Here is a 22,204-nt window from a genome sequence, read left to right on the forward strand (position 1 = left end):
CCCCACTGGCTTTGCTCGATCTGGAAGACTGGGCAGATATGAGCCCAGAGGAGGAGCCCGGGGCCCAGAGAAGTCATGGCTGGCCTGGTACCCCTTCCCAGTGCCAAAGAGAGACAAAGACTCTGGGGCCCTGGTGTCCTAACTTGGTGCACCCTGCCCCGCCAGGTGTCCCCCATCCTGGGCATGATCACAGGAACGCTCATCCTTGTCCTGGTCCCGGCCACGAAGAGGGGCCACGCCGACCAGCTTGGGGGGCAGCTCAAGGCACGGACGTCATGGCTCCGGGACATGAAGGCCCTGATCCGCAAGTGAGTGCTGCTGGGAGGGGTCCAGTGGGAAGAGGGAGGGGTTCCGAGATGAGAAGACATTCCCCCCTCGCCTGCTTGGCCAGACTCCCTGGAATCTCCACTGTTGACAGTGCTGAGACCATTAGTGTTTATGATTCCTGAAGCCAGAGCCCTCAGCCCCGGAGCCTGCAGGGAAGGTGTCTGAGGCCTTCTGCCCTTGGGGGGAGGGTGTGAGGGCGGAAAGCCTGCCTCCTGGGCCCTGCCAGCTGCAGGGGTGCCAGCCCCCCCTGCTCAGTGTCGCTGCCCTGGCCTCTCTCCAGCCGCAGCTACGTCTTCTCCTCCCTGGCCACGTCGGCCGTGTCCTTCGCCACAGGGGCCCTCGGCATGTGGATTCCGCTCTACCTGCACCGCGCCCAAGTCGTGCAGAAGACGGCAGAGACCTGCAGCAGCCCGCCCTGTGGGGCCAAGGACAGGTGGGGCCAGGCCCGGGGGTCGGTGCCAGGGGGCAGGCGGGGGGTGGGTGGTGAGGGATGCGGTCAGCCCCCGTACCCCAGCTCTGCCCCCTTAACCTGCGCCCCACTGTCTTCTGTCTCTGCAGCCTCATCTTTGGGGCCATCACCTGCTTCACGGGTTTTCTGGGTGTGGTCACGGGGGCAGGAGCCACGCGCTGGTGCCGCCTGCGGACCCAGAGGGCTGACCCACTGGTGTGCGCTGTGGGCATGCTGGGCTCTGCCATCTTCATCTGCCTCATCTTCGTGGCCGCCAAGAGCAGCATCGTGGGGGCCTATGTGAGTGTTGGGGGTGGGTGCAGGGGCTCTGGAACAGGAAATGTGGGGGTAGGAGGTGCCCCCCACCCCCGCCAACTGGATGCTCCAGTCTTCTGTCCCTGCTCTGACAAGGGCTCTGGGTGCCCTTCAGGGCTGTGAGCCTGGCTTGAAGCCTGTAGATTATCCACAGATTTCCCAGGAGCCTGACTTCAGGAGTTGAGGGGGAGGCTTGTGGGGGGCTGCCTGCCAGCAGCCAGGGTGCAGGGAGCAGCCTGGGACCGATGGTGGGTAGAGTGCCCCCTGATGGTTGTTCTGGTCTTCTCCCAACCCCGGACAGATCTGCATCTTCGTAGGGGAGACGCTGCTGTTTTCTAACTGGGCCATCACCGCGGACATCCTCATGGTGAGGCAGGCCATGGCTGACCGCTCAGGGCAGCTGGGTAGGGCGGGTGAAGGGGTGGGAGAGCTTGCAGGACTTGTGAAGGGAGACAGTGGGGATTTTGGGGGGTCTGCATTGGGTCAGGGCCTGGAATCAGAGGGTTGAGCAGGCAGAAGGGAGGGAATGTGGGGACTGGGTGCAGAAGGGTAATGTCTGCAGGCCTAGGTTTGTGGCCGGGAGGCTGGCAGTGCCAGGCTGGCACCAGCGTGGTGCTGTCTGCCCGTGCTCCGCCCCCAGGGTCTGAGCTCCTGTGGACTCAGACCTCCGGGTCCCGGGCGCGCCTGCCCGATGCCTGCGGCTGGGCTGGGTGGACAGAGGCTGTCTTCACAGGGCCAACAATGGGCTCCAGACCAGCCAGCCAGGGACAAAGGGCTGTCTGAGTGGTGGCAGGGATTTGTGTCCTTGGGCAGGGACAGGAGCAGTCTAGGATGGACCCGGAGGGGCCTGTGGCCTTGATAACAGGCAGCAGTCTGGGGGTGGTGGTTGGAAATGGGGTGACAAGTGGTCCTGACCTCAGGGATCCTCCAAGTCGGGGCCAGGAGAGGGTTGGGAGGAGGATATGCGGGGGACTGGTGGTGGGGAGTGTCTGGGAGGTGCTGGGGGTGGGACCCTTGGGGGGAAGGGAGGAGGAAGGACTCCTTCGGGGCCACCTTCAGGGCACTTGGGGTTTGCTGTCAGAGTACGGGTCAGCCTAGGAGGTCAGATTCTGCCTGGGTGTCGGGCCCCTGCCATCTCTCCTCCTCCAGGAAGCCTGCCTTGCCTCACCCGAGCTTCCCTGCAAATCTGCTTCACCCAGGGTTGTCTCCCCTGGCTAACCCCAGCCCATGGCTAGAAGAGTGGGAGGTCTGACTCAGCTCTGCACCTCAGCATGGTGCCAGGCACCCTACCTACCATGGCAGGGGTAGGGCGGGGTCACTGCACGCGTGGGAGTGACGGTTGGAGTGAGACTGAATTAAGTGCCCTTGGAGGTAGGCAGGACCCCTGCTCTGCCTCTACCCCCAGGGGCAGCCCCAGCTGCTGACAGGGTTTGGGTCCCAGGGAAATTGTGTTCCATTTTATTAAGTGTCACAGCTAAGTGACTAATTATTCCTGGAAACGGGGCCATGCAATCGAGGTCTCCCCTCCCCCCGCCCCTAGCAACTGGGTGCCTGGTGGGCACTAGCTGCTGTCATAATCTGTCCACAAAGGGTGGGGTTCTGGGGCAGGGGGCTGCCCAGGGCACCCTCTGCTCCTCTGCCACCAGCCCTTCTGTCTGGCCTTGGCCCACCCAGCTTTAGAGCTGTGGCCCCCTTGTGGGTCAGGACCTGCTTGGTCTAGGCGGGAAGGTGGATTTTGGGGGCCCAGGGGCTCTCGCAGTCGGTGCTGGGGGTGAAAGTGGAGGTTCTTCCAGGCAGGGTCCTCTTCACCAGCATCGCCCATCTCAGCCGGCCTGGGCCTCGGCAGGGCAGTCAGGATGGGTCTTTCTCCTGCGGGGGAGGTGAGGGCAAGCCTGAGGCCGGGGTTCTGGTCCCAGGGCGGCCGTGGGCCATCTCTGTGCCTCTGGGCCTCGGTTTGCCCATGACCGGTGCGCTTGGCTCCCTGGCAAGGGCCAAGTGCAGGTGCTCAGGCAGTGTGGACTCAGGAGCTGGGGGAGGGGGTGGGGAAGAGAGGAGGGCCCAGGAGAGCAGTGTGTGAGGACCCTGGGGCAGGGCTGCGTGGGAGGCCATGGGAGCTGCAGAAGTGTCGGCCCCCTGGGGAGAGGCCAGGTGGCTGCACCTGGCTCTCCTGGCCTCTGACCTGCCACCTCTTGCACAGTATGTGGTCATCCCCACCAGGCGGGCTACTGCCGTGGCCCTGCAGAGCTTCACCTCCCACCTACTGGGGGACGCCGGAAGCCCCTACCTCATTGGCTTTGTGAGTACCAGGGACTGGAGGGGCAGGGATGGGTGGTTCGGGGGGCTTCAGGAGGAGGCCCCATCCTGACATCCACTGGCTCCTCCACCCCCCAGATCTCTGACCTGATCCGCCAGAGCACCAAGGACTCCCCGCTCTGGGAGTTTCTGAGCCTGGGCTATGCCCTCATGCTGTGCCCCTTCGTCGTGGTCCTGGGTGGCATGTTCTTCCTGGCCACCGCGCTCTTCTTCCTCAGCGACCGTGCCAAGGCTGAGCAGCAGTGAGTTGGTGGCGTGGGTGGGGGTGGGCCTGCTGCGGCTGTGACAGGGTGAAGTGGGTGGGTTCACCTGGCCGATGAGGTCCCCGCCTCCAAGAGGTGCGGCCTGCATCACTAGTGGGAGCCCACGGTGGCCCCGGGGTTTGTGTGGTGGGTCTAGACAGTGTTTCTCTGGAATGAATGGTTTTCAGGGCTGGGGCTCTGCCCCTTCGTTTTCCTCTCACCGTCTGACTTCTTTCTCCTCTCCTCTTTACTCCCCTCTCTCTCTCTCCCCTCTCCCCACTCCTGGGCTCTCCCACCTCCCCCTGGGGCTGACGAGGTCCCTGCCCAGCACGTCCGGCCCGCCGGCCCCCGCGATGCGATGCTCCAGAGCAGTGCCCGGGCCCGGCCCCCGCTGATGTGCCACCTTGACCCCCGCCCGTCTCTCCCCCAGGGTGAACCAGCTGGTGATGCCTCCCGCATCCGTGAAAGTCTGAGGCAGTGAGTGTGGGTTGGGTGGGTGGTGGGGCGCTTCTTGTGGGAGGGAAGGGGTGGGGATCTCGGAGTGGGGAGCTAGTTGTGCAGAGGGAAATTCTAGACTCCCTGTGAGTGGCCTCCTGCCTGAGCACATCCCAGCCCTGGGACTGGTCCTCTTCCTCCAGTAATGTTGCCTGGATTGACCGGTAGACCCACGGGATGGGGGGCGGACAGGCTCCCTCTTCCAGTAAATCAGCTCCCCCTTCCTTCCTCAGAAGGGCTGGGGGGCACAGGTCAGGGTGGGGACTGGCCAGGAACTCCCTGCTGTTCCGGGTTCCATCCTCCCAAATCCTCCTGGAGGTGCCAGAGCCTGACTCCTACTTGGACCTTCCTCTGGGCCTGGCCTCCGGGGGCCTTAGCTTCCCAGCAGAGGAAAGTCCAAGGTCACTGCCCCCACGCCTTAGCCGTGGCAGATCTGCTGTCCCAGCCAGTGGGGCCCAGAGGGAGGATCCGGAGGGGAGTCCTGGACTGGGCGTTGCACCTGACCTCTGACCCCCTCCCTCCAGGTGCCGCTGGGATAATGAAGGACCCCGCCTCCCGCCTGGTCTGGGAGGCGTCCCCCGGCACCCTGGCCCTGCAGGGCTGTCCCGAAGCTTTCCTTGTGGCCCACAGCGGGGCACCCACCAGCTCTGGTCTGGGACTGCTGGGTGGCAGTGGCCCCAAGAAGCTGTGTCCTCAACTAACCTGGAAGGCTGTGTGTGCTGGAGCCACGCCCTGGGACAGGCCGCCCCCAGGCCCCGGTCCGGGCCACAGGGGCCCTGGGGTCCCGGAAGGAGACAGCCCCCCATGGGTGTGTGGGGAGAGGTTGGCCTGTCCCCAGCTTATGTGATCCTGGGGCGGTCTCTGCCCTCCCCAGACCCTGGGGTCAGGGGACTGGACTTTCCCATACAGCTTGCTGGGCAAGGTGCTGGCTGCAGCTTTGAAGACCCAACAGCCCCTGGACCACACGGACAGGAGGGGGTCCAGGCCTCAGGGCGGCACTTCTGGCTCCCCAAGGGCCGGATCCATGAGGACCTCTGACCTTGAGGACATTGGACTCAACCCGGCAAGAGCCGGGCACCCAAGCTGCTGGCGCTTCCCAGCCCGGCTGGTCACTCTGGAGGGCACTGGGGCTGGTCCCAGGTGGGGGACCAGGCTGACAGGGAGCTGGCGTCACCAGGAGTGAAGGCCCTGGTGGTGCAACGCACCACCTGTGCCCCGTGCTTGAGACCTTTGGGGCTTCCCCGCCCCTACAGGGCTCCTTGGATCCACTGAAGCACCCCCACTGTCCATCCCCTGCCTGACCATCCCCACAGAAGCCAGGAACTGATTCCTGCCCCCAGGCTGGGCCCCTTCCAGGGGCAGCGCCCAGGGGAGTATTCCCAGAATCCGTGGGGCAGTAGCCAGGGCTCTGGCTGCCAGAGGAAGCAGCCATCCTCCAAGCTTCCTGTCCCTGGGGAGAGCCTGGTGGAGGCTGAGGCGCATTGGGAGAGGCCAGCACTCAAAAGAGTCACCTCCCTGCGCATGTCAGCCACTCAGTTCACACGTTTCCATGTGGCCCAGACTCCCCCCGCCCCGCCACCAGGGTACAGCTGCCAACTTCACATCAGAACCCCCCCCCCCCCCCGGCCCCCGCTTGTCCCCTCTGCTCCACACGCTCCCTCCCCACCACATCAAGGTGGTGCTGGTCTGGTGGGTCCCGTGGGGCTGGCAGGAGATCCTAAGAGCCAGCCAGCTTAGTGCTGTCTGCTCAAGTTGCTGGTTGGCGTGGCTTCAGGGGTGGGTAAGTTGGTGGAGCACCCACTCCCCACCAAGCTCTGGGGTACCCTGGGAGGGGGGCTTAACCAGGGGGTGGGGCTCCCCCGAAGACCAGCCTGGCCTCCACTCCCACCCCGGCCTCAGCCCGGGGCCCCAGCTATGTTTTCTTGTTGTACAAGAACCAGGTCCAAGTGCTGCTTCCTCTTCCTTCCGGAAGCCAAACTGCTCCTTTATTTTTTAGAGCTGCTGATTGTGAATCTCAAGAGTCTTAAGAGAGAAGCCAAATATATTCCTCTTGTAAATGAAGAAATAAAGCTATTTAAGTCATGCCCTGGTGGCTCCCGCAGCAAAGCAGCCTGGAGGGGTGGGGGCGGGGGTCACGAGGTGTGATCACACTTGTACTCAACCCACATAGACACCAGAGCCCTGGGCCTGGCCCACAGCATCTGGGAGCCAAGATCCCAAGGGTGTTCTGTGCTTGAGAGCAGCAGCGGGGCCCAGCTTAGGGCTAGGGTCTCTCAGGCCATGCCTGCTGCAGTAGACCCACTACCCCCAGGACGGAAGGTAGAACCTTAGACAGTAGCTGGTTTATTAAAATCATGGTGAAAAAAAGTCTCTAGGGTGATGCGGTGGGAAAGGCAATGCAGGAGCTGTGGGTTCGATCCCTGGGTCAGGAAGATCCCCTGGAGAAGGGAATGATTACAACCCACTCCAGTATCCTAGTCTGTAAAATCCCATGGACAGAGGCAACCTGGTGGGTCTATGGAGTTGCAAGGAGTCGGAAAGGATTGAGCACAACAGGGTGGAAGGGGGCACTCAGAGCTTTTTCGCCTTCCTCAGCTGCACCTTCTTCTTGGCCCCGCTCTGGAGGAGGCTGGGGCTCCTGCTGGCCAAGGACAACCTGGCCTTTTTCCGAGGCAGTGCGGACTGTGGCGACTTGCCTGATACTCCCTTCTGGGGCAGCTTCTTCTGACGCTTTTTGGCAGCCGGCTCCTTGGGGGATTCAGGAGGCAGGGGAGTGGCTTCGTTCACCTGGGACAACTTCTGGGTTTTCTTCTGTGGCTTTGGGGTCTTGGCGGGGGTGCTGGGGCTCACCGCAGGGGGCTCTGGGGCCGGACTCTTGGCGGCAGGTGTCCCATTCACCTGGGGCTGGGCCGGGGACTTGGTCTTCTTCGTCTTCTTCCTCTTCTTCTTCTTCTTGCCGGTGCTGGGGGGCTGGTCCCCACTGGCGGCTTCAGGCTTGGCCGCCACCTCCTCCTGCGTGGTGGCCTCCGGCTTACGTTTCTTGCGCTTCTTGGTCTCTGGCAAGAAGCCCTTCTTCTTCCGCTTCATGCTAACGGGGCTCTGCTGTGTGGCCTGAGGGGCCTCCTTGGAATCCTTCTCTGACTTGGGGCGCCTAGGGGGAAGTGAGCAGAGTAAGGAAACGTGGTGAGAGAATATCAGAGCGCATGCAACATGAGGGTCTCTCCAGCGCCCGCCCTCCCCGAAACGTACTGGACGCCGAGGAACTTCATGGCCTGCCAATAGAGGTCGTGGAGGCGGCTGGAGCCGGCCGAGTGCTCCCCCTGCTGCAGGCCCTGCTGCAGCCTCGGCTGCCGGCTCTGCAGCGCGCCCAGGACGGCGGTCAGGTCCATGGTCAGCTTCTGCGGAGAGGCGGGCAAGGCTGTGGCTGCAGTGGCGAGCAGAGGCACGGCCTCTCCCCAGCTCCCGGCGCCACTCCTCCCACCCTCGCCGTCACTGCCTCTGCGAGCCCACCCGTGTGGACCCTCAGCCACCCCTTCAGCCTGCGCCTCCCTGGCCTCTCTCACCCGGGGAGAAAACAAGGGCCCGAGCTGCCAAGTCTGTTCTCTCCTCCATGGCCCAAAGCCCACCCACCTCAGGGGGCACCATGCAGTGACCCTGGGGTTGCCAAAGGCCCTTTTCCCATCTCTCCTTCCCTGTCACGTACTGGGTGGGGTGTTTTTGAAAGCCACTGGCTTCCAGAATGGGTCCTTCTCCTGGCTTTTTGCTACCACTCTGCGTGTGGCTTTTCGGTGCTGCTTAGCACCTGCCCCCGCGGCACCCTCCTGGAAGGTTCCCTGCACTGGGGCTTTGATCAGTGTTTACACCAAGGACCCCCACACCTTTCCCTCTGGGCCAGACTGGGGGAACCAGACTTGCCCACAGCCACCCCGTGGCCCTCACGCATCTCACACGCCATACCCCTGCTCCGTCTCTGCAAGTCTGGGAGCTGGGGTTCCCACCTAACAGCACGTCCTCCCGCGGTCGCCAGCCCTCCCAGCCCCTTCTCAGCTTTCTCACTGGAGCACGGCAACGGCACACCAGCTCACCCTACCCTGGCCAAGCACAGGTTGTAGCAGTAGCCTGCCTCAAATAAACAAAGCCTGGTTTCCTCACCCTGGCATCCAGATCCTTCCCCAGATGTCCCACCTGCCCCCCAGCCTCTGCTCAGACTGCATGCTCTGCCCGCCTGGCGACCTCCCACTGGGCCCAGTGCTCACCGTGTGATGGAAATTCCTGAACAGAGTGTTGAGCAGCTCCAAGGCCGCCAGCTCCCTCTGGTGCCCCGACTTGGTCTCAGCCTCGCCCAGTGTCCGCAGGGTCTGGGGGAAAAGGTGGCCGGGCTGAGCCACTCTGGAAAGCTGCGTGAAGCTCGTCTCCCACGTGAGACTAGGGTCTCCGGGGAAGAAACGTCTCCTGGGGGAACCCCAAACCCACCCCGAGGCGCAGGGTCCAGCAACCCTCACCCCTGGGTTCCTGAGGACCATAGCCAGCCGGTGGGGGAGGAGAGCCCAGGGCTGTTACCTCGGTGACCTTCCCCAGGGTCTGGCCCAGCAGCTGCTTCCACTCTGGGTCCTTAAAGCACACGCGCAGCTCCCGTGTGGGCAGGGTCTTCTGGAGCAGCAGGCAGGCCTGGACCTGGGGTGGGGGCAACGTGGTCACCAGGAGCCTTGGCACGCTGGGTGACCCCCGCGAGCCCGCCTGGGCTGTCATCACCGGAGCTCTAGGCTCAGCTGTCACCACCGCCTGCTCCTGCCCGCCCTTCTCAGGTAGTGGGGAGACCTGAGGCCGAGGGGGGCAGCAGGGAGGTCAGCTAGACACGGTTCCTGGCCCCCTACTAACTCAGGACATCTTTCTCCAGCCCCCTCCCTCTTCCTACCCTGGCCCCCAGGCATACCCGTCAGGCCAGGGCGTGATCTGAGGAGCCGGAGGACTCAGGCCATGTGGGAAGTGCCCCCCCACCCCCACTTACTCTGGGCCTACAGTGGCGTGGTTGGGGGGGACTGGCCAGGTTGGAGGGGCAGGCTCACCCCACCCTGACCCCCAGGGCAGCATTCCTGAATCTCCCCAACAGCTGAGCAGACGTAGTCAAGCGGGTAATGCACACAAACCTGGGGCTGGAATCTGGGAAGGCCTTACCTGATGGCGGGGCCGCGTGTGGCTTGTCAGGTGCTCGACCACGATGGGGAGCAGGTTCTTACAGAGCATCTGTGGAGGAAACGGTGGGCAGTGAGGATAGGGCCCAGCAGGGGCCCGAGGGGGCGGCCTCGCCCGATACTCACTGGGTGCCGGGAGAAGAGGCTGAGGAACATGGGGACCGTGAGGGGGCTGTTACGCTTGGTCAGGAAGGAGCTCAGCGCTGACGAGTAGATCGGGGTCACAAGGCTCAAGTCCAGGCAGCTGGCAGCCTGCGCCATGGCAGAGAGAGCTGGTGTGATGCCAAGGAGCGGGGGCCTGGCACGGGAGCCCAGCCTGGGCTGCCTTCAGAAGGTTGAAGGCTGGGTCCCGGGGAAGCTGCGGCCTCACCTCCTGGTCTGTGAAACGGGTAGACTGACTGCCCCACCTTCTCCTGGGACGTGCTCCCCTTTAGCGGAGCTGGACATTCAGGCCGAGCCTCCCCGGGCCAGCTCTGCTCACCTCCGGGCCCTGGGGCTGGGAGCTGGCGTCTTTGCTGGCTTTCTCCTTCTTCTGGGCCTTGCGGGTGGACTTGTCCACGGTGCTGCCCCTCAGGACACGGAGCAGGTAGAGGGAGGCGTTGAAGTGGTAGAGGGCGACGGAGGAGTCAGCCTGCTGGCTGGCCTGCTGCACCAGCCGCTCCAGCCGGGCATACAGGGTCTCCACGCGGTCGCCTGCCGTGCGGCAGTAATGCCGGGAGCGGCACAAGTGATGCCTGGGGGGGGCGGGGGCAGAGCTGGTCACAACGTCCCCCTACCCCAGCAGACCCGAGCCCCACTTCACAGGCGGGAAACAGACCCCTAACGACAGAGGTCTGACCGAGGCTGCGGGGGGAGGCCCAGGGCCACACACAGATCTACCGAGGAAAAGCCGGAGGGAAACTGGCTCCCTGGGTGACACCCCACCATAGGCCAACACCCTGATGTAGTTCTCAGCCCCCTGAGCACCTGTCTGTCAGGGGACAGTGGCTTCTGGGCCCTTTATAAAGCACAACCAGGGTCTGTGTGCTCAGGACACTGTGTGTCTGGGCAGAGAACTAGCTGAGAAAGTGTGACCTGGGCCGGTCGAGGTGGGGCACTAGGGGCGCACCCCCCATCTCAAGTCCTTGTTAGGACTTTGTCTCCATACTCCCCCCTCTTCCCCAGGAGGCAGGGCTCTACCTGCTACCTACATCTCCGTTGCTGGGCTCCCTGCTCCAGCAGCACCCACCCTGCCACACCCCACCTCTGCACTTGCTGCAAAGGCCACTGTGGCCCCTCAACACTGAGGTCGGCCGGGCCACAAGCTGCTTATGCTCTGACTGCGTCAGACACGCCTTCCTGTTCTGCCTGTGGCCTCTGGGTCGATGAGCGAGCTCCACGGCTCCCAGCACTGCTGACACCTCTCCCAGGAAGCCTTCCCTGGTCCCTCAAGACTGGGTTAGGTGTCCCGTCTCCTGTCCACTCACTGCCACAGCCCCGGCCTGTCACAACTGGGCACCAAGTCTGCTTTCCCAACTACAGTGACCCTGAGGGCATCGGTGGGACTGGGGGCGCGGTGCTAAGCACTGCAGGAACAGATGGGTGAAGGCTCCTGAGTGATGTAGGCCCCTGGCTCCCACCCCTTCTCTCCGGGAGCCCCCCGGCCTGGCTGTCCGGGCCCACCCCCCCCGGCCGTGCTCACGTGAAGATGCGGGCTGTCTTGTGCAGCAGGTCCTGCTCCTGCTTGGCGCTGCTGTTGCTGCGCATGCTCCGCCGGATGACGAGCAGCAGAGGCTCAAGCAGCTCCAGGACCAGGGGGTTCTCGGGCTGCTTGGTCACCAGCACCTCAATCAGGTCTAGGACCTGCAGTGGGAAGGGTAAGCTCAGCCGTGCGTGGGGGTGAGGGCAGGGGGAGGGCAGGGCCGGGGCTCACCCGGATCTGGAAGTCCCGCCGCAGCGCCTTCTCCTTCTGCTGCTTGTTCTTCTCATCCTTCCGGGCCTGGATGCGCAGCTTCTGCTCAGCAAAGAGGCTGGCCAGGCTCTTGTCCAGGGCCATCATGGCCTCGTCCCCTAGCTCCTCATCATCGTCGTCATCTTCATTGTCCGCTCCACCCTTGGGGGGTCAGGGGACAGAGGCCTGGTGAACAGCCCCACCTCGTGCAAGAGAAGGTGCAGAGGGCAGGGGCCACCAAGCCCAGCCCCCACTCACCAGCGCCTTCCCGGCCTGCAGCACAGCCATCAGCTGCTCCCGGAAGCCCTGGTCCACGTCCCCGTCTCGGTCCTCCTCATCGCTGTCCTCCTCGTCGCTGTCCTCCTCGCTCTCCGAGCCTTTGTTGCCCTTGCTGTCCTCGCCATCTGAGCTCTTGTCCTGTGGGTGGGCCGTATGTCACGCCTCCCAGTGGCCCATGCGTGTCCGCCCGCCACTTGCCCTTTACTGACAAGTACCTCCGCATCCCCCAGTAGCTGCTCCTCGGAATCGTCCGTCACCACCACGTTGTCATCCTCGTCCTGGCTCTCCTCCGGGTTGAGCACCTGCGGGGAGTCCCAGTTGGCCATCCCATCTGCTGTCCCTGCCCCTTCACCAACCCCTCAGGCCCTGGGACCTTCTCAACTGCCTTCCCTCCCCCTCCCATCCAGTCTTGGCCAAAGGTCCCCATTTTAGGGAGGAAGATGGAGCCTGGGAGAGAAAGCCATTCCCTCCAGTATCCCTCTCAGACCTGACTCCAAGTCAGGGGTACACAGCAGGAGACTCTGAAGGAGGCCCCCGCCCTCCAACCATGCAGGTCACAGCAAGGACGTGGCAGCCCTGGTAGAGCCCTGGGCTCCGAGAGCCCCATCCTGGGACCCACGTCCCCAGAGGCCCCCACTTACATCCAGGATGAGCTGCAGGGCACGCAGGGTCAGATGGGAGCAGACGTGACCAAACACGCTTCGGGCCACCTGGCGCATCAGGTGGCTGGGCTGGGCCAACAGGGATAGCAGGATCTCTACCATCACCTCCACCCATGGTGGCTCCTGGGGGTCTGCAAACAGGGCAGGGGTGAGCCTGGGCAGGGTGCAAGTGACCCATGCTGTCTGCCCATCATCCCCCCCCACCCACAGGGACGATGACCCACTGGTGGCCTTGCAGCAGGCCTGAGTGCCCCACACTGGGTCCTACTGTCTGCCCATTACCCGCCACCCGCCTCAGGGACGACGATCCACTGGTGGCCTTGCAGCAGGTCTGAGCGCCCCACACTGGGTCCTACTGTCTGCCCATCACCCACCACCCGTCCCAGGGACGACGATCCACTGGTGGCCTTGGAGCAGGTCTGAGCGCCCCTCGCTGGGTCCTACTGTCTGCCCATCACCCGCTCCCCTGCCCCAGGGACGATGACCCACTGGTGGCCTTGGAACGGGTCCGGCGGGTCTTCTCCCCCAGGCTCTTCTTGATGCAGGTCTGGATGTCGCCCAGGAGGTCACAGCTTTCTGCAGGGGACTAGGTGGGACAGGACAGAAATCAGGGGCCAGGCCCCAGGCCCAGCCTTTGCTCAGCTGGGAGAGGGAGTGACCGAGGGGGAGGGGCTGGCATCAGGGCCCCAAACACTCCAGACTGTCCTGGCCAGTCACCCTCACATTCTAGGGCAGAGGGCTGTAGCCAGACCCCAGGGGCAGCCCAAGAGCTGATGCCCAAACATCCAGACACACAGTCTGTGAGCCTCATGGAAGATGAAGCCCAACCTCCCCACCGGTGCCCAGGGCGGTGGGGAGCCTGACCAGGCTGGCTGGATCAGGGTCACAGGGCACCAGCAGGTCCCTGCCTCCTCATCTGCAGTTCCAGATTCCTCCTCCCACACCTGGCTCGACATTGTTACAAAAAGAACCAGAAATGACCGATTTTAACAAATTTAATTTAAACCAACTTAAGTCTATCTTGGGCTTCTCTTGTGGCTCAGCTGGTAAAGAATCTGCCTGCAGTGAGGGAGACCTGGGTTCAATCCCTAGGTTGGAAAGATCACCTGGAGAAGGGAAAGGCTACCCACTCTGGTATTCTGGCCTGGAGAATTCCATGGACTGTATAGTAGCTGGAGTCACAAAGAGTCGAACACAACTGAGCGACTTTCAGTCACTTTCAGTCTATTTTGCTGAAAGATAAGCTACCAGCCAGTCAGCTGAAAATAACCTCTGTGACTACTGGTACTAAAAAAGCAGACTTTCCCTCTGTAACATCACAGGGCAGCTTCAATGTTTGGGGTGGGGGTGGTGGAAGGAAGGCCAGAACAGGGGCTCAAAGCCCTGGGCATCTTTGCCTCTAGCGCCCTGGCTGTGGCCGGGTAGCTTTCATCTACATCAAGCTCAGAGGTCCGGGGTCTGGGCAGCCCCTATCAGATGTCCAGTGCCAAGGACTGGAAGGGGCATGGTGACCGACTGTTCCCCATACCACTTGTCCACGAGCTGGGCTGAGTGCCCAAGGCCTGGAAGCAAAAACCTCAGCCGAGAAGCCAGAAGGGAGTCCTGTCTCCTGAGACTACTGAAGACCTGAAGCAACCCACAAGCGCCTTGTACAACTGAGAGGAAAACCTCCAGAGACCTGGGTTCACAGCCAGAGGAAACCACAAGGGTCAAAAGAGCTGTCGGCACTAAGCTCCACACATGGTCAAGATTTCTTTGTGGAAAGAACGGAAAGGAGACAGAGTGGGTTTTAGAGAACTGGTTATGACAAGAGGTACCCGTGACATGAGAAATAAAGTTGACAGGACACAGGACCCCATGGAGGGGCTGGAGAGGGGGAGGCACCAGGAAAAAAACACACTACCCTCAACTCACCACTGTAGATTCCAAATGTGCAAGAGTTAAGTAGAAAAATCATCGCCCCACTTCTAACTGACCATAGACAGACAGAAGAAGCGTCCCCATTGGTCGATGGGTCTGTCCAGAGCCAGGCCCCACCCTCCTTGACATCCACCACACCTGGCCAGTAAGGTAGTCTGGGGAAGTCCTATGAGAGAGCGGAGTCAGAGCCCCATGTTTGAATCCCAGCCAAAAGCTGTGTGGCCTGGGGTAAGGTCCTTGACCTCTGTGAGTCTATTATCCCACCTGTCAGAAACGTGCCTGCCTCCAAACTGTGGGTGATACCAACAAGGGACCCTGATTGGAAAGCTCAGGATAGAGCGCGTGTGTTAGCTGCTCAGTTGTCTGACTCTTTGCGTCCCCACGGACTGTAGCCTGCCAAACTCCTCTGTCCATGGAATTCTCCAGGCAAGAATACTGGGGTGAGCAGGCATTTCCTTCTCCAGGGGATCTTCCTGACCCAGGATTGAACCCGGGTCTCCCGCACTGATTCTTCACTGTCTAGGCCCAGGGTAGAGCTGGTGTCCAGTAAGTGGATGGAGTGGTTTCTCCCTTGGGCTGTACTTGCAACCAGGAGCAGTCAGCCTAGGAAACCTGTCACCTTCAGCTCCGCAGAGCTGTTCCTGGCCCCCGCAGACCCTAGGTCTGTAGCCCCTTCCACTCCAGGCCGCCGTACCTTGAAGAGGTGGATGCCCACTAGGAGTAGCAGGTGCTGGAAGGCAGTGGCCTTGGCCTCTGAAGAGAGGGTGTCCAGTTCCTTCAGAGTCTTCAGCATCCTGGGCGAGACGGGCATGTTCTCAGGTCACCATGGCCAGCGTCAGACCCCTGGGGGTCCCACCCACGGGCGGCAACCTCGCCCTCTCACCGGTCCCAGGCTTGGCGCTGCTGCGTGGTGAAGGCTGTCAGTGGAGCCACGCTGCGGCTATGGTTCAGCAGCACGTCTGCAAACTGCACCAGATGGTAGGTCCAGGGCCGCCCGTCTGCCGTCTGCTCTGGCGCCAGCCTGAACTGCGTGCTGAGGGTCTGCAGCAGACTGGCGGTGATGGGGTGGGTGGGGGCAGTCAGGGTCACGGGCTGGGCTGGTAAACACAGCCACCCCACTCCATCCCCACACTTTGAGTCACTGGAACTCACTGGGCCCCAGATGAAGAGCTGGAGAGAGTGGTGCCCACCCCCCACCCCGAGGCCACCTCCCTGCCCACTCGCCCACCCTCAGGCATCTCCCGGGCTGCCCGGTGCCCACCTGAAGAAGGCACTGCACACCACCTCCCGCGTCCGGCCATCCAAGGGGAGGGAGAAGTGCTGCTCGGACTCAGGGATCTGCGACGTGGGCTTCTTTGTCTCGAAGAACGAGTGGAAGAAACAAAACCTGGGGAGGGTGGGAGGATAGCCGTGTTCCCTCGGTCAGTGCCACCATCCTGAATAGCACATTCTCGGGTGGCCTCACCGAGGGCCTGGTGCCAGGAGGCGATGATGTCAGAGGGGACGTTTCTCAGGCCTGGACCCCCAGCAGAACAGAGCCCAGCCTGAACCGGGAGAGGACCAGCATCCCTCCCTTGGAACCAAAGACGCGAGGCTGTGTGGCCTCGGCCAGGTCATCGCCACTCCTGTCCCTCTCATGGCTGCCATGAGGGGGAGTAGCAGCGGGGGGGGGAACACTGAGCCAGCCTGAACCTTGAAGCCCCCCCAACCCCAGCATACCCAGACTCCCTGGGGAATTTCCCCCAATCTCCTCCTGCCCAAGGGGCAAGAATGACTTGACCCTCAGGCTTTTGGCCCCAGGAGGGACCCAAAGCAGGATCAGACCAAGAGGCCGCCGCACCCATGGGAAGTTGGGGTTCAGGCACATCTTGGGACCAGACCTGGCCACCTCCTCGATCAGCGCCTCCTCCTTCTCCACGTGCAGGTTGTCCACGATACTGACCAGGCGAAGGATGATCCACTTCCGCAGCCGGAACACAGCTCGCTCGGGCCTGTGGGTACGAGACAAATCCCAGAAACCACTTAGAGGTGGAGAAATGGGTGTCTCCCATCCTAGAGATGGGAAAACCAACCAAGGCTCCCCAACACCCTGATCCCCAGCACAGGGCCACGGGTGAGGAAAGAGGCCTTTAAGAGTGAAGGTGTGGCTCCTCCCTGGCCCAAGGAACCACGGTATCTGGGAGGCAGGATCCAGGCCTTTGGGCCCCACAGGCCCACTCACCCGTGGAACGAAGCGTCCTGGGTTTTCTTCTGGTTGTTGGTGCTGAAGTCCACCAAGGAGTCCAGGTCAGGCTGCAGGAACATGTCCCGCAGCCAGGCCACGTAGCCCTTGAGGGCAGCGGGACTCAGGAACTGCACGACCCGCCAGAAGGTGGGCACCACAGGGAGGCCCTGGTTGGTGATGGACGTGAAGGCCACCACCAGGGCCAGCTGCCGCTCAGGGTCATCCCGGCAGCCTTCCAGGAAGGCCCCCACGTACTCGTTCATCTCCGGGGCAAACTTGAACTGCTTCGGGAGCTGCGAGAGTTGGGCACAGTGCTGGGGTCACCAGCCAAGAGGGGTCCAACACACCCCCAGCCTCTTTCACAACAGGTTACCTGGGGCCTAGGAAGTCCCCTCCCTTGTACCCATCTGGGTCACCCGGGCACCCCCACATTTAGTCTTTGGGACAACCCTTTGTCCTGGCTCCTCTAATTGTTTTGCAGATGAAGAAAACTGAAGCATAAGAAAGCCTGGAAGCAACTTCTGAGGGTCACAGGGCTAAAACTGCTGCAGCTGGGACTTGGCCCCAGTCCGTGGAGCTCTTAACCCCTGCTCTGTACTCTGAGCCTGTCCTTTACTTGGGGGAATGGCAGCTCTCCAAAGCTGGTAGTAAAGATGGAATGAGCTAGAAGCAAACCCAGAAGCACTTCCTGCACACCAGGCACTACTTTAAGCGCCTGTGGATATTAGCCTGATTATCCTCACAATGACGCTAAGGAAGGTCCTGCTCCTTGGCTCATGGACAAGCAGGGGCTGGCACGGAGGAGGGGAGCAACCACTGGAAGGTGACAAAGTTAGCTGCAGCGGAGTCAAGACGGGAACCCAGCAGTCTGGTCCCGGGTTCTCTGCTCTTAACCACAACTCAATTCCTCTGTCGAGCACTTAGCTTAGTGTGTGGCATGTGGACGGTACTCAGAACAGCATCGGTGATGATGGTAGTGTTACTGTAACACCAGCTGGGGGTGGAGGGGGGACTGGACAGATTGCTGGCTTTACAAGCCTGGGCTGAGCGGCCTGGGGGCAGAAGGGCTGACCCTGCCACTCTCAGCTCATAGGGGAAAATGGAGGGGTGGGGGTCGGCCCTCAGGCAGCTCACTCTACCCAGAGGTGGGGGACACCCAGGTCCCCAGCCCTTCCTCCCAGGGGCAGCTGTGTGTGCCTATCCCAGACAGGACCACTGACACCAAGAACAACCCTCTTTTCCAGAAGCTGGCTGATCCCTTCCCTCCCCTTGGCAGGAAGCAGCCCAGTTGCCTGGCCCGTTTGCGCAGGGTTGGGCCGTGGGGGCGGCGCTCACCTTAGCGGTGACTATGTGCTCCCCGTAATGTCGGACCAGGTCCCCTTGCATCACCAGCTGCAGCTGCTCCTTGGACAGCAGGGGCAGGGCCGCGCCCAGCAGGCGGAAGCACAGGTAGCTGAGGGGGTGCGTGACAGAGCCTGGTCAGAGCCCTCGGCCCCCTGACCCGCCCCTGCTTATCAAACAGGGGAGAGGGGATGGGATGCAGAGAGAGGTCAAGCACCCACGTACCTGACTGGCCAGAACTGCTTCTTCAGGAGCCCCTGCTCCACAACTTCCTTCCAGAACCATGGGAACTTGTCCTCCTGGAGTGCCAGGTGGAGCAGGTCCAGAGCCACGGTGGGCAGCTTGCGTTCCTTCTTCACAGAGTTGGCCACCGTCTTTAGCACAGTCACCAGCCTGCAAAGGTGGGGGGTGCAGTGAAAAAGACTCAGGGGGCATTCCCCAGCAGACAAGGGCCAGGCGCCTGGGGCCACATGGACCCCCCCCCCCCCCGACCCCCACCCCCCCCCCGACCCCGGGTCATTGTGCAAACCTATGGATGGAGAGGCAGCCCCCAGGATCAGACAGTCCACCTGACCACCTCCCTCACACCTGGGGATGTTCTCGTCTGAGAACAGGTTGACTGGTCCCATCAGCTTCTCCAGCTTCTTGGGCACCTTCTGCTGGGCCAAGAGGAAGAGCTCGAGGTGCTCAGGGGAGCCGAACACTGAATTCAAGTCGGGCTTGAGGACCTTGGGCAGGATCTCCTGCAGCATGGTCTCCGGGACCTGGCAAGGGGAGACAGGTTGTGGGGGGGAGGCGCCCTCATGGCATCCTTTGTCTCTCCTGCTGCGAGGTGAGCCCTTTGGGCCCTGTTCTACCTCCCAGGCTAGCCCCCAAGGCCCCTGGCATAGCTACAGCCTGAGAAGGGACAGTCACAATCCACCTTGTCAGGCAACAGAATCACCAGAGGAGATTTCTTAAAAAGCTCAAATTCCCAAGTCCTTGGAAACTGGGTTTAAATAAGCACCCCACTGATGCTAACCAGCCCAGGACCACCCTTTTAATTATTCCTCTTTTGGGTTTTTCAGAACTAGCCTTTTTCATTTTTTTTTTTTACAAGGAGTCCCTAGTGAAGAGCTGGGATTTGAATTCAGGTCCTTCCAGCTCTGTGGCCAGGGCTATGCAGAAAGCCTTGACCTGGGATGTGCCAGTCCCTGGCTTTTGCACAATAGCAAGGATTCTAGGTACTAGCCCACCTCCACTTCCCAAGCAGGTCAGTGGGGACCCTGAGGGGCCAGCTCTGCCCAAAACAGCAATGGCAAACATGTTTAACCCACTGGGCACATGTCAGGCACTGTTCTACAAATGCATGGTCTAGTATGGAAGCCACTGATCACATGTGGACACTGAGCTTGTAAAATGTGTTAATCTGAATAGAGATATGCTGGTGAGTATAAAATACACTGGATTTCAGAGACTTACCACTGAGCTTGTAAAATGTGCTAATCTGAATAGAGATATGCTGGTGAGTATAAAATACACTGGATTTCAGAGACTTACCACGATAAAGAATGTAAAAAAACCTCTATAGATATTTTGATACTGACCACACATGAAAATACTTTAGATGTTAGACTAAACAATGTTACTAAACCACATCCCTTTTCCTTCTTAAGTGAAATTATTACAGAACATTATGTTCCACACTTATGCTTCTGTGGGACGGTACTGCATTTCCATGAATTAATCTGTGTCTTCTCCACGCTCTTCTATAACGGGTGGCGTTAGTTACCTAAGGTCCCACAGCTGGTGAGCCCATACCTGAGAGAGGATGTCCACCAGGGCCTTCTGGGGCTGTTCTTGCAGGTGGTTATAATGCTGGCCCAGGACCTGCAGCAGCTTCACTGACTTCATCAGTGCTTCTGAGTCCTGGTGGTCCCAGAGGCAGAAAGGGTATGAGCATGGTATGCCACTCTGCCCCACCACTCCAGGCCAGTTCACATACCCCCAGAACCCTCAAAACTCTTACCTTCACCAGCCTGCCTGACTGAAAGAGGGCTAGCACCCCAAACAGGTTTCCAAAGAGGGCAGGTCTCATCATCCCCTAGAAAAGGATTCCAGGCACCCGTGAGAAGGACCCAAGCATTTGCCACCCTGGGGGACTGCTGATATCCTTGGGGCTGCTAACTCTCACCTTCTTAGCCTTCTGCAGGTCATGTTTCTCCTGTATTTGCTGCAGGATGCTGCCCAAGGGGATGTCTTCGAAAGACTGTAACAGCTGCCAGGAGGAAGAGAGGGGCTCAGGGGGAGTGAGCCTGCCACATCCCGACAGACCTCAATCTCTTTCTACTTTTCCCTTCAACTTCTGCCCTTGGGAGCAGGCCTTGGGCCCCTGCTCCCACCCCAAGGATGCCTCTGAAGTTGCCTACTCGCCTCTGAGCAGTGCTGATGATAAAACACAGCTGTGAATGGAGCTGAACCCTGTCTCCTGTCCCATGCGTAGCTGGGGTGCTTTGGCCACTAGACTGTGATTCCCAAACACCCTGTCCCCACAGCCAGCTCTGAGCTCCCCCTAGACTGGTCTTCAAGGACTGGGTCTCTAGAGACCTTCCATTTGTCCAAACTCCTTAGATATGGCTTAAAATTAGCTGCTTATAATTAGCTGAGTGCCTCTTGGGAGAATAGGGTCCTGAACCCTGCAGAGGTAAGAGAACTCACCCCAGAGCTTACCACCCCCAGTACTTGTACCTCGGAGGCTGGTCAACCCGGGTACCCAAAAGCAGCCTCAACCTCCCTCTTTCCGCCTGCCTGGGCTTCTCTGCACATAGGCCTTGCTCACACAATTTTCTCCGCATTCACGTGGGCACACCTCCCATCGGCTGGCCAAAGATGCTACCCCTACTTCTCAGCTCTCACTTCCCTTGCAGCTGGGACATCTACTCTGCTCACTCCCCACCATTCTGACCAGCACAGGCGGACCCCTTCCAGGGGCCACCACCTCACCTGTGCCAGGGCCAAACTGTAGCAGGGCCGGGCCGCTTCTCGTCCGCCCCCGAGCCCAGTGATTAGGCGCTTCAGGGCGTACTTCATCTCGGAAGATCCCTGAGGAGCCAAGCACATGCCCACGTGTACCAGTGAGAAGGGTCGTCTGGCACCCGCCCATGCCCGCTCCTCGGCGCGCGCTCACCTGGGGCGTCCAGGTTCGCGACCACGTGACCCCAAGCCCGCCGCTACTGGCCGGGATCGCTGCTGCTCCTGCCCCAGGCCCCGCCACCATACCTTCGGCTTTGCGCGCAGATACTCCAGCAGCTTCTCTGTGGCCTCAAGCCGCGTCTCCTGCTGCGGCTTCGCAATGTCCCAGAAGAAGTCCAAAAACTCGCGGCTGTGCTTGAGCAGGCCATGACGATCGGCAGGCCGGGCTCCGCTCTTCTGGGCCTCCCCCGGAGCCACAGGCTCAGCGACTTCCATACTCTCCGGCTCAGCCATGCTCGTCGAACACGTGGGCTCGGAAGACAGCCTCTTCCAGGTCAGGTCGCGGCGCACGCGCACTGAATTGGGTCGGCTGGGGGCGGAGCTGGCGGGGCGGGGGCGGGGCGGGGGCGGAGCTGGCGTGGCGGGGGCGGAGCAGGGGGCGGGGCGAGGGCGGGGAGGTGTGGCTCTTCCTCTCTAGAAGCTCAGGAGTTCGGAGTTCATTCTGATTGTGATAGGAAATCACCGGAGGGTTTTATGCAGGCACAAGCCTTGGTCCTGTGTAACTCCCCTCGACGCCCCCCGCCTTGTGGGATTTTATTTCCCAGACCAGGGATGGGTCAGAGATGGAACCTTGGCCCTCCGCAGTGAGAGAGCCGAGTCCTAACCACTGTACCTCTAGTGAATTGAAGTGTTAGTCGTTCACTCGTGTACCGACTCTTGGCGACCCCATGGACTGTAGCCCGCGAGGCTCCTCTGTCCACGGGATTATCCAGGCAAGAATACTGGAGTGGGTTGCCGTTTCCTTCTCCAGGGGATCTTCCCGACCCAGGGATGGAACATCGCCGGAAGATTCTTCACCGATTGAACCACCAGGAAAGCCCCAGGGAACTCCCCTATTTACACATTTAATAGATTATTCTGCTGCTGTGTGGATGATGAATTGAAGGAAAGCAGAAGTAGAAGCAGGAATACCAGCTGGATTGAATCAAAGTGCTGAGAAAATTCCAGCTAATCTGGAACAGGTGGGAGGTGACAGAAGCGGGAGGGATGCTAAGCTTGGGGCTAACATAAGTGGGTAGACTGTGGTACCATTTGGGCTGGGGGAGGAATTCTTTGTCTGGGAGCGGGGGGCGGGGGGGGGGGGGGTGGGAAGCAATGAGAGGGAGGTGGCCGGATTGAGTTCTAGTAAGTCAGAGATATATTCATTTTACAATGTGGGGCAGGAGTGCTAATGGCCACCCGTTTCTTGGTTTGAGAACTGACTTATGGAGGAAGTTCAGAGAAAACCCAGCCCTTCTTGGAGGTGGGAAGGTGAGGGCCAACCCCAGCCTTGAAACCACACATC

The 22,204-nt window shown here is 61.0% G+C and overlaps 2 protein-coding genes across 6 annotated transcripts in view; one reads left to right on the forward strand and one right to left on the reverse strand.

Moving 5' to 3' along the window:
• SPNS2 (SPNS lysolipid transporter 2, sphingosine-1-phosphate) overlaps window positions 1-6,222 on the forward strand; it is an 89,450-nt gene extending 83,228 nt beyond the window's left edge. For 3 of the 5 annotated variants that reach the window (XR_011492184.1, XR_011492185.1, XR_011492186.1), the window contains 8 exons: window positions 166-308; window positions 608-760; window positions 886-1,075; window positions 1,392-1,457; window positions 3,288-3,386; window positions 3,482-3,645; window positions 3,962-4,122; window positions 4,665-6,222. Coding sequence is in view for 2 of the 5 variants with exons in the window: in XM_070478902.1 (XP_070335003.1) it covers window positions 166-308; window positions 608-760; window positions 886-1,075; window positions 1,392-1,457; window positions 3,288-3,386; window positions 3,482-3,645; window positions 4,076-4,118 (858 nt within the window). In the remaining 3 variants the exon portion in view is untranslated. The remainder of the gene's footprint in view (window positions 1-165; window positions 309-607; window positions 761-885; window positions 1,076-1,391; window positions 1,458-3,287; window positions 3,387-3,481; window positions 3,646-3,961; window positions 4,123-4,664) is intronic. The other 2 variants (XM_070478902.1, XM_070478903.1) reach the window with 1 other exon arrangement.
• A 245-nt stretch (window positions 6,223-6,467) lies between these two features.
• MYBBP1A (MYB binding protein 1a) lies at window positions 6,468-21,189 on the reverse strand. Its single transcript, XM_020882834.2, has 26 exons — window positions 20,947-21,189; window positions 20,671-20,769; window positions 19,862-19,945; window positions 19,697-19,771; window positions 19,489-19,596; window positions 18,277-18,452; window positions 17,914-18,081; window positions 17,683-17,800; window positions 16,345-16,640; window positions 16,004-16,114; window positions 15,385-15,510; window positions 15,007-15,174; window positions 14,818-14,917; window positions 12,693-12,789; window positions 12,183-12,334; window positions 11,757-11,843; window positions 11,521-11,679; window positions 11,245-11,424; window positions 11,014-11,174; window positions 9,814-10,066; window positions 9,459-9,584; window positions 9,316-9,384; window positions 8,701-8,814; window positions 8,397-8,498; window positions 7,390-7,538; window positions 6,468-7,291 (listed from the first exon to the last, which is right to left on the reverse strand). Exons 1-26 carry the CDS (start codon window positions 21,151-21,153, stop codon window positions 6,712-6,714), a joined length of 4,065 nt encoding a protein of 1,354 aa, XP_020738493.2. The 5' UTR covers window positions 21,154-21,189; the 3' UTR covers window positions 6,468-6,711.
• Window positions 21,190-22,204: the final 1,015 nt, after the last annotated feature.

The sequence above is a fragment of the Odocoileus virginianus genome, chromosome 17, assembly GCF_023699985.2.
Source record: "Odocoileus virginianus isolate 20LAN1187 ecotype Illinois chromosome 17, Ovbor_1.2, whole genome shotgun sequence".
NCBI classification, from domain to species: Eukaryota; Metazoa; Chordata; class Mammalia; order Artiodactyla; family Cervidae; genus Odocoileus; species Odocoileus virginianus.